The following is a 13,407-nucleotide window of genomic DNA, read 5'->3' as shown; positions in this document are numbered from 1 at the left end:
TAGATACAACTATTATAAATGAGCAAGATCGATCGAAAAACATTATCATCAAAATATATTTGCACAGGGTGCGGCTTAGCAGGAAATAGGCCATAACTCAAGCTGTCTTAAAGCTATCCTGATTGAACTCCCACACTATGTCCTGAACCTACTCGTTCCTAATCGCCAGAAGCACCCAAATAAGTTGAAAAAAACATTCTTGAAGGAAAATGTGATTTTTCCAGATTCATGTTTCATTATTATTTTTTTTAAATTCTCAACGTATTTTCAAAACCGAGTTTGATTTATAAATAGTAGAAAAATGTTAAACCGTGGAGTTAAATATTCCCGTTAGATTACAGAGGGAAACGCAGTTCACTTACCGAGTGAACAGCGCTGAACGACGCAGATCGATCGTTTAAAGCGACCGTCAAGGTGAAGATCATCCATATTCCATGTGATGTGAAGTCACAATGTGAAACTGTTTTGATAGAGTTGAGCCTTTAAATATTACGTGTTTTATACACACACGGAGACAACGTTGTGGAGGGGGCGTGTCACTGACGTCACCGTCACTTCCGTCAACAAGACGGAATCTGATATTACTCTGGACATGGAGAACATTTTAAACAGCGGATTTCAACCTGAATGTGACTATGAAACTGAATATTTTCAAGAACCACTAAATTCCACTTTTATAAAACATGAATATTCTTACTGTTAAATAAAAGCTTTTCTCAGAACAAAAATACGTTCAACGTTCCCTCAAAACACAAGAACAAAGCAGTGATTGGCCCATATGTTAAGTAGCCATGTGGCTTTGGCTCCCCTATTTGCATTCTGTGAGCTAGGTGAATGAAGCCAACTCTCGGCGAAACTTTTAAGGTGATTATCTCAGAAACACGGTTTGCCACTGCCTTGTCATTAACAAGTCATAGCTTTGAAAATATTTGCTTGATCTGCACAAGTGACACCTTGTTTGGAAGCTCTGATTCTCCTCTTTCAAATGATGCAAAAAAAGTCAAAAGGTGCCAAATGACCCTAAAGTATGCGGTGGGTCACATATTCACTTTACAGTGAGCTAAGAACTTGTATGGGACTGTGCAATTACTGACATTACTGACAATTACTAAAACCAACTTTTGCACTTTAAAATAATGAATTCAACTTTAATGGGACTGCCACTCTGGAAACAAATGTCTGCGCTGTGATCACTTTTAAGTGACTTACACTATAGTCACGTAAAACACTAAGTGTATTGAACTGAAGAATTGAATGGGATTGTGCAATTATGGTAATGTCGGTATTGATGGATTTATCTAACCGAAATCACTGATTGAGAGGAATTTGAATATATCAATTGATGGACTGATTGAGTATTGGGTGCTGTGATATTTTACAAGTGTACCTTCAAGAGAATTGTTATAACTGATAGAAGCTGAACATACAATATACCTTAGCTTGTAATACCACAACCTTCCTGTTTTGAGAAGCCTTATTCCTTATATTTTCTTTGTTAGTTTTTTTTCCCCTTGATTTATTTGAATTGTTTTTTGTTCTGTCCCTGAATATGCAATACAACCGTTAAACACCGTTATGTGTGCTTCATTTATTTTCAACTAGCTCCATAGTCTAACCTGCACTAGTCCCAACTCCAAACCCGCCAGTTGCTGCTCACCGCTTTAATTTTGGCCGATTGAGCTGCTTCCTTCTGTTGGGCGCAAACAGGTTTGAACCTGTGAATTGCTGCTTGCGGCTATATTTCTAATTATATTTAGTTATAATTTGTGGTGTGAAATATCTGCAAACATCGGATGTGACAGCATGTTCCGTTTTTATTACGTCTGTGCTAAAATAGGCTCGACACTGCCCTCTCGCATTTCAGTGGGCTACGTGCGTAATCACCAACGCAGAACCATAAACCAAGCACCGGCATAGACACCAACGCCATACCATCAGCAGCTATTCAACGCAGAACTATAAAGCAGCCTTTAGTTGTTGGTTGTCTGTTAGCCATTTCGCCACATGATCTCTGCTTGGTTACTCTTCCGCAGAACCCTCACCTCCCTTCCCACCCCAGGGCCAGGGGCCTGGGGCTAACAGGGGGCATAGAAGACACAATTTTTTGGTTTCTGTAAATTGTGGCACTTCCTCATGCCAACCTATTGTTGTTTGCCCCACTGGACTAAATTTAAACACTGAAACTGAAGCAGATAGTTGGCATGGTTTCGGCAAGGTTGATGTAGTGTGATGTGATCTCATGTCATGTCAGGTGATAGAACTTACCCTGATAGAGTGTTGTCATGTGGTTGCTGAGGGTCCAGAGTCCATAGAGGGCGCAGAGCTTCTTCAGGACTGCTCTGAGTCCAACTGGTACCCCTGGACTGTGGGTGAAGTCATGGAAGTGTTGGAGGACAGTGTGCTCGATGTAGGCAATGGACAAGGAACGGCAGTTATACACCTGAGAGAGAGAGAGAGAGAGAGAGAGAGAGAGAGAGAGAGAGAGAGAGAGAGAGAGAGAGATTGCTTGTTTCAGGTACTGTCACAAAATCTCAATTGGATTGAAGCCAGGACACTTGGCAACTCCTTTGATTTTGTTTTTTTTCAGCCATTCAGATGTGGACTAGCTTTTGTGTTCAAACTAATAACTAGGATAACTTTCGTAACTATCTCATTAAACAAATGAAATAATAATTGGAATCTGTTTACTCAAGTTCCCTTTGTAATAAAGGTATATTTGAGGTAAGCAGGAAGTGGGGAAATACTTTTTACTGCACTATGCGATAGTATCAAGTTCTCAGAAAAGTGAGTGCACTTTGCTGTCAGTAGGAATGTCCTGGTAAGTGAGTCATACGTCCCAATTTAAGATTTTACGATTATTAAGGGTTCGGGTTAGGGTAGTCTCACAAATCAATTCGTGTAAATGGGGCATTTCACTTTCTTTCGTTTCCTATATGTTTCGACCAATCATGGTGCTGGGGTCGGGGCTCTGTTAGCATGCTTTACGTGGAATGTGTTCCTACTGGAAACAACCTAACCAGCGAAACCATAACAATAACATGCTCATCGAAATGTGACACGACTTTCCGTCAATTGCCAGGGACTTAAAACACTTTTAGAATAGGGCCGCTGGGATCCAAGATTTACTCCTTGTCTAATACCGAACACAAACTCAGTCAACACTGATAAATCAACCTTTTCCTGTAGCCATTGGGAAGACAAGTTAAAACACCCTGTCCGGACACCAATTTTCTTTGACAAAAGTTTCTGTAAAAGGTGAACACCGTGTTGATTAGCCACTGCAGAAATACAATGCAGATGAGAAATACAATTCTCATCTGTAAGCTCCAGCTTGTCACTCGCAAAGGAGTTTCTTTTCGGTACTATAGCCCCACAGGGCGGGAAACCTTTCCACTGCAAACTTGCAAGGGCTTCCTTCCAGAAGGATCTGAGATGAGGGGTAGGGAAGGTTTAGATCGGGTGCTTGATGTAAGGTGAAGGTGGATCTTCTTTTGATGCCATTGGATGAACTGTATCTCTGAAAACAATGCCCTATCCCCACAAAACTGAAATGCAAAAGCAGGTAACTGTGAATTGCTTCAGGGTGAGCTGAACAGTGTTTTTAACTTTGGGGGCAGATCAAAACTTAGCTAAGATTGGCTGCTTAGAATTCTTTTTTTTTTACCCAGACTTAGGCTTACAGATGCTGAGGCACAACGGTTGTCTTAAGACTGCACATACAACCATATTGTTGGTGTTAAGCCACTGCCATTTGGCCTCACACGTCAGCCAGTTACACTAACAACAGTTAGAATGCGAGAGAAGTTTTCAAAAGGGCACACACAACATATTCATGTTCATTCACATTCATAACATTTTCATACACAAGGTTGATAACCATAGAGAGACATGTTAGCTTCTGAAATTGTTATGGTTTCGATAACAATGTTTTTTCCAGTGTGATCAATAGTCAAAAAGTAATCTAAACATCCCCATCTACGAGTCTGTGTCATTTCTGAGTCTGCGTTTGTATTTGATTTACCTGGCTTTCATTGTGTACTTCAAAGTCATCCTTTCCAGAAGCCTTCATCTTGGCCAATGTCTTCCGGCTCTTATCCAGGAGGAAGCACACCAGCCACTTAAAGGCCGCCAATGGCACTAACAGAGAAAAAGACGTAGATGAAAATTTGGTTGGGACAGAATAGAAAGATGCTAACAGGCACATGGCTGGCTGTTGCCCCTCTATGGAAAACTGCTAGTAATGTCTTCTGAAGTGGGTACAGCAAAGAGGAGGCAAAATGAAGGTTCAGAGGGGAAAAAAAAGTCAGTTTATTTCTCTTACAGGTATTCCAACTATCAAAATGAAGCAAACTCAAAATTGAAGGACTTCACCTTTAGTAGAGATTAGTAATAATAAAACTAAGGGGTTGGTGTCTCTTTCTCCAACAAAAACTCAAAACAGTTCTCCCTTTCCCTGCTCTTGGAGTCCAGTATAGGGAATAAATGTTGTTTTGTAGTTGCACAACTAGCAGGAGGAGAATGTGCCATCCCTCTATGGACCTTCTTGTGACATCGCAACATACTGTTAATGGAGTTATATATTCAAGATTCAAGATTTTTGATATACTGATTCAAGATATCAAGATTCAAGATATACTGTACACACACACACACACACACACACACACACACATACACACACACACACACACACACACACACACACACACACACACACACACACTCGCTCAATCTCAAAGAGGCAGAATTACATCTGGATGATCATGTCCCTTTTTGCAAAGTACCATTTTCGCAAAAAGCCTAAATTTTGGAACTTTTGTTGCCAAGATCAGTCATTGTCAAAAATGTATGTTTACGAGGGCTAATTTAGGCAGGGGAGCAGCTGTGTTTGAAGGGCTTTCAGGGCCTAAAGCGGGAAGCACTAGAGATGTTAGAATCAGGAGTAATGACAAACATACGATGGTGCGGTGGCTGGAGGGGAGAAAATGTTTTTCATAGCTGAAAAGAGACGCACACTAATGGAAAATTTGATAATTATTTACCATCACATTATTTAATCTAGTTAACAACTGTTTACAAACAGACAGAAATGCTCTCGATAAGCAGGTTGGTGACTATATGATCAAATGTAGTGCATTTACCAAATACGGTTTATGCTTCAAGGCGGGAAACAGGGAACACATGGGGGACAAACGGGGCAGCTTAAATATTTGTGTCTCACCATAGCAAAAGCCACCACCTCGCGCATTTCTAAAATCGCCAGGAGCAGCCAAATAAGTTGAAAAAACCTTTCTTGAAGGAAAATTAGATTTTTCCAGATTCGTTTTGCTTTGTGTTTTTTTATCTCTCAACATATTTTCAAAACAGAGTTTGATTTATAAATAGTACATTACATTACATTGACATTTTGTCATTTATCAGACGCTTTTATCCAAAGCGACTTACAAGGGAGAATAACATTCAAGCTACATTGCAACAGAAACATTAGTGTAACAATAAATAAATACTGCTAAGTAGTGCTAAGTAATTGTAAGTTAGGAGAGGAGGTGCTCTCTGAAGAGCTAGGTCTTCAAGTGCTTCTTAAAGACAGAGAGGGAGGTCCCTGCTCTGGTGGTTTTTGGCAGTTCGTTCCACCAACGTGGAACTACAATTGAGAATAGCCTGGATTGCCGTGGCTGTATGGCCGGCAGAGCCAGGCGATGCTCATTTGACGAACGCAGCATCGGGGGGTAACGTGCTCTTACAAGAGCATTTAAGTAAATGGGAGCATTCCCAGCAATCACTCTATAGGCAAGCATCACAGACTGGAACTTGATGCGAGCGGCTACAGGTAACCAGTGGAGCTCGATAAGCAGCGGAGTAACGTGCTTTTACAAGAGCATTTAAGTAGGCGGGAGCATTCCCAGCAATCACTCTGTAGGCCAGCATAAGAGACTTGAACTTGATGCGAGCGGCTACAGGTAACCAGTGGAGCTCGATGAGCAGCGGAGTAACATGTGCCCTCTTTGGCTGGTTGAACACCAGTCGCGTCGCCGCATTCTGTATCATCTGTAGATGACGTGATGAAGTCCGTTGAGGTTGGTGACAGACTCATAATATTGATAGACTCTACATTTTGTTGTGTTGTCCGTACTTTTAAACTCCAAAATAATTCCACTTTTATAAAACATGTGTATTCTTACTGTAAAATACAAGCATTTTTTAAAAGCAAAATTAGTTGGGTGTCGTTGAGCTGTTTTTGATTGGCCCATTGAGCGGTATGTTAATTAGCCATGAGGCTTTGTTTGTCCGCCAACCCCATTTGCATTCTGGGAGCTGGCTGAATGAACCTGGTGTGGGTAAAACTTTGGAGGTGATTATCTCAGAAACACAGTTTGCCACACCCTTGTCATTAACGTCATAGTCATAGCTTTAAAAATATTTGCTTGATTTGCACAAGTGACACCTTGTTTGGAAGCTCTGATTCTCCACTTTCAAAGGATGCAATATATATATATATATATATATATATATGTGTATACACACACACACACACACACACACACAAACACACACACATACATACATACATATACAGTATATACACATACAATCAGGGAATCAGTTCTGGGGGAGGGTTCAAAAAGGTTGTATACACTGAGTTGTTATTAGGCAGATAAGCCAAAAAAAAAACAAATCACTACATCGCTGTGTATGTGGAATATTTGCAGTGCGACTTACCAGCCGAGTCCTGAAACTCATCGATGGTGACCGCCGTGAGTCTGTTCTTCATGATCCTGTCGTAATCGTCCAAGAAATTCACAGATTGCATCGGAGACCTGATGGGAACTCCATCTACAACCGGAGATGCACAATTTCTTATGGAGACCCCACTGAGGTGGATGCATTACATCCATAGATACATCCAAAAAACATCTGGATACAATAATGAAAGAATAAAATGTTTTCTTTCGCAAATACATTGAATGTATTTGCGTGTTGTCTGTTAAACACCACTGGGCGCAGTGACTATCAGCTGTGCGCCACCTGTGAAACTCAACGCATTGTTCTATTTCAGATAGGCTCTGCCCTCTAGCTTTGTCCTTCTTTGCTTCTGCAGCACATGTGCTCGCCCTGCCATTTTATTTTTATTTTTTTCCCCCAGCAGGTCACAGCCTACCAGTTGTGACCTGCTGCTATAAATATAGCAGCAGGTATATAAAGGGCCCTGTGCCAGCAGTTATCCTCCCCATTTTCCTCAGTGACCATTCGCTAAATAACGAAGCTAAGAAGTACCCGAAGATTAGCTTTCAACCATGAGCGGCCCTTTTCATGGCCAGGCTTCCCTTGGGTGGAGGGATAGTTGTCCAGCATACATGCCACCAGGAGACCAGCACATCCGCTGCTGCGAGTGCCTGGGCTCCCTCCACGCCAAACAGGGAGCCGGAGATCCGGCGGTCTACACATCGTGCGCAGCCTTGCCGCAGGGTCAACGAGACCACCGTCTCACTCACTTGTACTTCAATGACAGCGTTCCACAGGAGGAGGCTCTTGCCTTGTACTGAGCAGGGGATGAGGAGCCGGAGCAGGATCTGCTCCGCCCTTCTGTTCATCCTCCACGAGGTGAAACCCCCACCGGCTCATCCATCATAACCCAGATGGAGTACACCATGGATGAGTATGAGAAGGTGGGTTCACCCAGAGCCTCTGTAATCTCCCTGGCGTTGGAGGTCAGTGTGGCCCCGCTTTAACTGCTCCGCGACAACTCCACAGGCTCATTCGCTCATCAGCAGTGAGGAAGAGCATCCCCTTCAAGCCACCGGGGGTCTTCACAGCAGTCAATGATTCTGCTGTGCGGCTTACTGCTTGCCTTGTGACTTTACTGCCTCTTCCTTTACAGAAAAAGGAAGTGGCGATGTGATAAATAGAGGTACTTGGGCCAGTTCTCCAAGTTGGCTTCCCCGCTAGACCCAAACGGGGCTACCCACTCCTGCGACATCAACAGCCCCCGCGCGTTTCTATGCTGATTCCCACGGGGAGGGCTTCTAGCGCTTGAGATCCTGACGGTATAGACAGATGAGAAACTCAGGAAGTTGGAAAACTAGGCAGGTCTCGCAAACAGAATCTCTGCTGATAAGCATGCCCTCCCACCCTTCCGTCTGAGTGAGATAAGGAACCGTGTGATGGACTATCAACGCTGTTCTCCCACGCTTTTAGGCAGGACAGGCACATTACCTGTCTGCGGCCGTGAGGGCTAAGGAGAGTTACGAGGACTTTATGGGAAACGCTGGCAGCATCCACCCTCTCCCTATACTACCCGAGTGGTGTCTCAGGTGCTCAAACCGCTATGGCTAGACAGAACACTGAGACGGGATCAGACAGATGGTGTTGTCAAATACCATGGCAGCGTCTGCCTTATCAGTGGAGATTGCACCACCAGTAAGAAAGGGGGCAATATCAGTTGTTCCGCCAGTAAACAGTCAGACCGGCATTTATTTCCAATACTTCTTGGTTCCCAAAAAGACCTGGATTTACGAGCTCTCAACAAACTGATTGTGAAGAGACTGTTCCGCATGCCGACAACAGTGTCTGCTGCGTAACATCATGCCAGGGGATTGGTTTACTTCAGTCGATCTCAAGGATGCGTATTTTCAAATACCCATCCTACCGGCACACAAGTGGTTTCTTTGCTTTGCCATTATGGGAATAACCTACGAGTACCAGCTGATACCGTTCAGTTGTTCCCTAGCCCCATGCACCTTTTCGAAGTGGGTGGATACGGCACTGAATGGACTTCGAAGGAGAGGTATGATAATATTGTTCTATCTAGAAGATATTCTTGTGCTGTCTCTCACTCCATGAGAGCCACACTATCAACCCCTCGTCAAAACGCTATAGTGGTAACAGTTGAACACTGCCGCCCTCTGCAGGTAGTGATCATTATTCGTCTATTAGGGTTCATGTCAGCAGCACACACATCCAGAGATGGTTAATTTGCTGCAATAGCTATATTGCACCAGACAGCCTAGAAAAGCATTAAATAGTTCAGAAAAAAAACAAAAGGGATTTGGGACCCACCGTGCTCCTTGGCCTGAAAAAGAGACAGTAGGTATTTGCTGGTCTGCTGCAGTAGCACATTGTTGTCCCCCTCATACGTACAGTTGGGGTCATTATCATCTCGGAGGTCGCCCAAGCGGTTCACTGAAAAAGGAGATAAAACCAGAAAATCAACCCACGTAAGCAATGACAGCGAGTGAGTCTCCACGCCATCTGGATTGTTGAAGTAGTGTGTGCCAAAAACAAGACTGCAACCGGTTTCACGAGTCTAAATGTACAAAATACATCCAAAATGGACACAGCGGCAAAGGTTCAATGACAGGAAGTTCTGCCCCTCTGGGGCTATGCTCCGATTGGTTTACATTCAACCTCGCATAGCAAACTATTGAAATTCATCACGGTCACTCACTTCAGCCCATGAGCAGCACAGCCTATATCAACCCTAGAAGTGCCCCCCTTTGTCCTCTTTTCCAATTCAGCAGCGACTGATACATGAGTACTCTCCTTCTAATTACAGTTCAAGTTCAAGATAACGTCACAGAGTAGATTTTTAGTCAGCGTCTTGAAGGTTTCTCTTCTACCGAGTAGAACCACCTGCTTATGCATGGGGCTGACAGTAGTGGGCGACGCCCACGACAAATGCCTCATCTGTCTGGGAGCCGAGCATGCTGCCTCCGGCATGACGTCTTCTGTTCCGTCTTGGCTGTCGAGCTGGTCTGTCGGAGTGAATTCTTCATGGATCTCGTGCCGACGTGCTAGGCTACTGTAGAGATGATGGCGTCACCGTCACCACCCAACGCCACCGAGGGGAAGGACGTCCCCACCTCTCTTCGGGCATTGGCTGCAAGCAGTTCAACGAGGACCAGGCCTCTGTCGCACCAGCACGTGATTGAGGTGCACCCAGGTGCTCACCCAGATGCAAGCCATTCTGGCTGTTTCCTCCTCTCGGACTGACAGGGAGTGTGTGTTAAAAAAACACTGTTATTTGTTTCCAATCCAGTTGTTTAGGAGTATTCTTCAAATGATGGTCAGGTCTCTTCCCTCTCTGCTTTTCCTCAGCGTGCTGACACGAGGGGCTCTGGCACAGATTGTGTGCGGTAGCCCTAGAGTTGTCCGTCCGTGACGCCGGGGAGTAACTGAGTAACTGACACCTCTCGCCAACAGCGCCTGGGGCACACAACAAAGCGAGTGACTCCAGACTCTCTCCCACACACACGGTGAGCTCTGAGTCCTCTGATCCATGCCCTTAAAAGCATGCATTAAGGCAAGTCGCTTCACACCCCCACCCGCCTCCATGGAGGAAGCATGGAGCCTTTCCTTCATGAAATAAATAAATATTGGGCCTCTAGGCCAACGAGAAAAAAATAAAATAAAATTAACACCAAAAATGACGCCAAATATCGATTTATTAACCGGTACCAGCTGAGCTTGACAGCAAGTTAACACACATACCCACAACTTTTGACGTCATGTGAGTGCCACCGCTATCAGTGACTTGAAATTACTATTATCTTTAAATTTAAGAATTTTCTAAATAATGACAAATCTTCACTTTGGGTAGGTGAAAACAGACTTCAGGAACAGGCTGCAAGGAGAGCACTTGGGGGCCTGCATGAAGATTTTAATAAATGGGCCTCCTCCTTATTTTTGTGCAATAAATGAAACTTATTAAGTCATCCTCTCCTTGTGATCCCTTGGCAGAACGCCTGCTGCGCCATCTGACTGAAGCTGACCGCGTCAATATGCCATCCTGCATGCCTCGTCTGTTTAGGGTTTTTTCGGTGCGTACCTCCAGGCCTGAAAAAACCCCCAGGGGAAACACTGTCTATCATCCTTCACTTCGCTTGCACAAGGAGGTGAATGTAACTGAAGGCTGCTTGCACACAGTACCTCACCGGGTGCGCGTGCCGTGCCCTCGTGGGACTCCCACAGCTGCATGAGGGCAGCGCCCCTCACGGGACACACTGCCCCTCAGTTGGCAGAACACAACAAGCACCTGAACCCCTGGTCCACCGACGAGACCAGGGTCCGGGTGCATGGCTATGCGTGCCATGTCTATGGCTGCATCGCACTCCACGGAGATGCACACGTTCCTGGGAGCACACAATAATCCCTTTTATGACGGGGCCCCCTTGGGTTGTGTCCCTGCAGTCAGGCTTCGACCAGCGGCGGAGTGCTTTGCCAATATGCCCCGGCTGTGTTCTGCAGAGGACACTGCGAGGGGGTTACGTGCTGCAATTTCGTCCAACCCCGACGTTGTGTGGACAATGATGATGTCACCGGAGAAGGCTGCAGCTCTGAGCGCAGAGATAGCAGTTCCACTCAGCAAGGGAGCCGTGAGAGTGGTGCCCACGGAGCTTCGGAACAGGGGGTTCTATTCAAACTACTTCCACCTCCTACGCACACTGAATTGCCACATAACAACTCATCCATTTTGCATGCTCACCGTGAAAGTGCTGCTGCAGGCGATCCAAGGGGGTAATTACTCTTCAAGCATCGACGTGAACGACCCCTTCTTCCACATCTCGACAGCGCCGAAACACAAAAGGTTTCTCCATTTCTATATAATACCCTACAAGTACACCAGGGTACCGTTCAGCTACAAGCTCGCTCCCTGCGTTTTCCTGCTGTGTCGAGGCAGCACTTTTGCCACTGTGTCGTCAAGGGGTCCGAATTCTGATATATCTGGACGACATCCTGATCCTGGCTCCCTCTGTGGCACTAGCAGTCGCTCGCGGTCAAGCTTGTGATCGAACACCTCACAGACTTGGGGTTCCCGATAAACTGGGAGAAGAGCACTCCCACACCCAGTCAGCAGGTGGTCTATCTGGGTCTACAGTTAGACACCATGCAGATGAGGGCCCGGTTGTCCAAACAACGGAGCGTGGACTTTATTTCCGTCCTCGGACTTGTCCGGTTGGGCCAAAGACAGCACTGACCATCATGAAACTGTTTGGGCTGCTGGCAGTCTTGCTGAATTGGTTTTAGAGGACAAAGGTGCTTTATATAGGCTATGCTGCTCCATCCTGATTGGCTGATGCAAGTGCACATGATGAATTTCAGTAGTTCCACTATGCAGGATTGGATATATACCACCACCATACCCCTCAAGGGCTATGCCTCCTTCATAGAACTGGAGTTACATAGCTTCAGTAACTCTATAGAGTGTCGCCATCAACCCGCAAATGGCTGAAAGTTACGGTGCAGCGTGTCTAAGGAGTTTTTTTACTCACACAAAATAGTATGTATTATGTAAGAGAATGTATGTAGAATGTTATTTGTAGTATACCATTCTGGACACAGCGTAAGTCTTAAAAGGCAGCTGCAGTCTGGCTGCTTTTTTTTGCTAGAGTGGAGCGCTTTCAAAAGTTATTGTAGAAAAGTGCGCATGAAAGTATATATATACTGTATATATATGCGTGTCCGTGCGTGCATGCGTGCGTGTGTGTAAGAGAGAGAGAAAGTGAGGCTTACTGGAAAGGTATCCGTGTCCACCGCATGCCTCTCTGCACTCTTGAATCCCCTTCTGAGCGGTCCAGGATCCCAGAGGCTTTATAGCGCAGGACACTGCGTGGATCTCACGCCCCAGCTCCGCCTGGACACAGGAAACACTTTCAACCCAATTCATTTCCATGGACGAATGGAGTCTGCTCCCATTTGACGACCTCAACCATCATGCTGGCGAGGAAACAGGCTTTTTTTTTAATGAAAAGTACAAGTTGTTCTACGGTTCACAGTGTAAGTGGGACTATGAAGCCCCCACAGCCATCTTGGTTTTGTCTTCTCAACCTTTGGCTTACTCACGTGGCTCTGGTCCTTGTTCTTCATCATCTGTCCACTCGAGAATTCCCCAAATTTTGTGAAGGAGAATTTGAAGTAGCTATTTATGGCATACACTGCCGCAAGATAGGGGAGTAGCCGCCATTGCTGTAAACACACACACACACACACACACACACACACACACACACAGAATTAACCCATGTCTATCTAGCTGCTTTCCTTTTTAAAGGGATAGGGAAATGTTTCACCCAACATAGAATGTTTATGTTCCCCGCCGCAATACCTCTAATTACTCACAATGCCACTCATTTTCAGCGGTAGCTTCTATAATCATAGATCATTTACCCACTCTCCAGCGACTTTCATTGCTTTCCTGGCTAAATAAGTAGCAAATTGAAATGTACAACACAAGTGCCTTGTTTAGCTATAATCTTGTAAATCAACTATTGTACACTGTTGGATTTGCATGTGTGTATTATTGCATTGCATTATGTACTGTATTGTATCATATTCGATTGTGACTGTATGTCTTGTTTGCACTCCCTGTCCAGGGACTACAGATGCAAATTTGCTTGAAATAAAAAGTGC

General features: G+C 44.9%; 1 protein-coding gene across 1 annotated transcript in view; it reads right to left on the bottom strand.

The window, feature by feature from the left end:
* LOC307246886 (peroxisomal acyl-coenzyme A oxidase 3-like) overlaps nucleotides 1–13,407 on the bottom strand; it is a 63,226-nt gene that overhangs the window by 17,991 nt on the left and 31,828 nt on the right. The window contains exons 11-16 of the mRNA XM_080022924.1: nucleotides 12,841–12,963; nucleotides 12,511–12,631; nucleotides 9,058–9,180; nucleotides 6,721–6,834; nucleotides 4,022–4,137; nucleotides 2,266–2,440 (exon numbers count right to left, since the gene is read on the bottom strand). Of these exons, the coding sequence (XP_079879050.1) occupies nucleotides 2,266–2,440; nucleotides 4,022–4,137; nucleotides 6,721–6,834; nucleotides 9,058–9,180; nucleotides 12,511–12,631; nucleotides 12,841–12,963 (772 nt within the window). The remainder of the gene's footprint in view (nucleotides 1–2,265; nucleotides 2,441–4,021; nucleotides 4,138–6,720; nucleotides 6,835–9,057; nucleotides 9,181–12,510; nucleotides 12,632–12,840; nucleotides 12,964–13,407) is intronic.

Source organism: Zeus faber (genome assembly GCF_960531495.2).
Source record: "Zeus faber genome assembly, chromosome: 22".
Lineage (NCBI taxonomy): Eukaryota > Metazoa > Chordata > Actinopteri > Zeiformes > Zeidae > Zeus > Zeus faber.
The sequence above is the reverse complement of the archived record's forward strand: the minus strand, read 5'-3'. Positions and strand labels throughout refer to the sequence as shown.